The sequence below is a fragment of the Acyrthosiphon pisum genome, chromosome A2 (genome assembly GCF_005508785.2).
Source record: "Acyrthosiphon pisum isolate AL4f chromosome A2, pea_aphid_22Mar2018_4r6ur, whole genome shotgun sequence".
NCBI lineage: Eukaryota > Metazoa > Arthropoda > Insecta > Hemiptera > Aphididae > Acyrthosiphon > Acyrthosiphon pisum.
Genome location: NC_042495.1, coordinates 62,514,206 through 62,515,136, shown reverse-complemented (window position 1 = coordinate 62,515,136; position 931 = coordinate 62,514,206). Strand labels below are relative to the sequence as shown.

Sequence of the window (931 nt, the reverse complement as noted above, 5' to 3'; positions counted from 1 at the left end):
TGGTCAAACACTTTTTTGATCGAAAAATATAATATCGAAAATGCAAATAATCGAAATATGTCATGGTCGAAAAATATATATTATGTGTTAATTATTTTTAAAAAAAAACATAAATTATTATATAAAATTAATTTAAGTAGGTATTATAACGTAGAAAAAAGTTGTTATAAAATATTAAAATAATTGGTAGTTCTAAATACTAGTATAACTTATAAGTATTAGTATAAATAATATAATATAGTAAGTAATTAAAATTTTAAATTTTAAAATTAACCCAAATAATGGTTTGATTATGGCCCCAACCTTCCTGAACCTAAAATATTAAATGTTAAGATATAGAAATAAATACAATAAAATAAAATCTATGCAAATTACAATAATATAATAAAAACCCTATCAACTGGTAAAAAGGCCATCGCAGGTAAATGTCTAGCAAGAAAATTGAACTCAGGATCATTTGCATATTTCGTCAATAACCCAATATTTTGAATTTTTCTATAAATACTCTGGCATAAATGGAAAAAACATGTTGAATGAGTTGCTTGGGGAAAATTTTCAGTTAAAGAATTTATGGCCGCTTTTTCAAAGTTTGTTATTATTTCCAAGTCATTAGTTTGTGTAATATTAATATTGTTTTCGAGGCAAAATTCATTTAATAAAAAAAATACTTGATTATAATTAATACTCTTCACTTTTACCATTCATCAGAGCAAATACTAATGGTACGAAAATTTCATCGGTTCCGCGTTTAATTGATCCGTGAATAACATACATTTGTTCGAAAATTTGAGGGCAAGCCTTGAATGTTCCATCTGCTAACCAGCAAATAGATTCGCTTAAATATTTACAGTTATCATTCGTCGTAAACAATAGCAAATTTTCATTTTTTTTAATTAAAAATAATTCACCTTTTAGTGTTTGTACACATAGT

The 931-nt window shown here is 24.7% G+C and overlaps 1 protein-coding gene across 1 annotated transcript in view; it reads right to left on the bottom strand.

Annotated features, from left to right (window-relative positions):
• Positions 1 to 256: 256 nt before the first annotated feature.
• LOC107883302 overlaps positions 257 to 931 on the bottom strand; it is a 1,865-nt gene continuing 1,190 nt past the window's right edge. The window contains exons 3-4 of the mRNA XM_016803027.2: positions 393 to 506; positions 257 to 313 (exon numbers count right to left, since the gene is read on the bottom strand). Of these exons, the coding sequence (XP_016658516.1) occupies positions 257 to 313; positions 393 to 506 (171 nt within the window). The remainder of the gene's footprint in view (positions 314 to 392; positions 507 to 931) is intronic.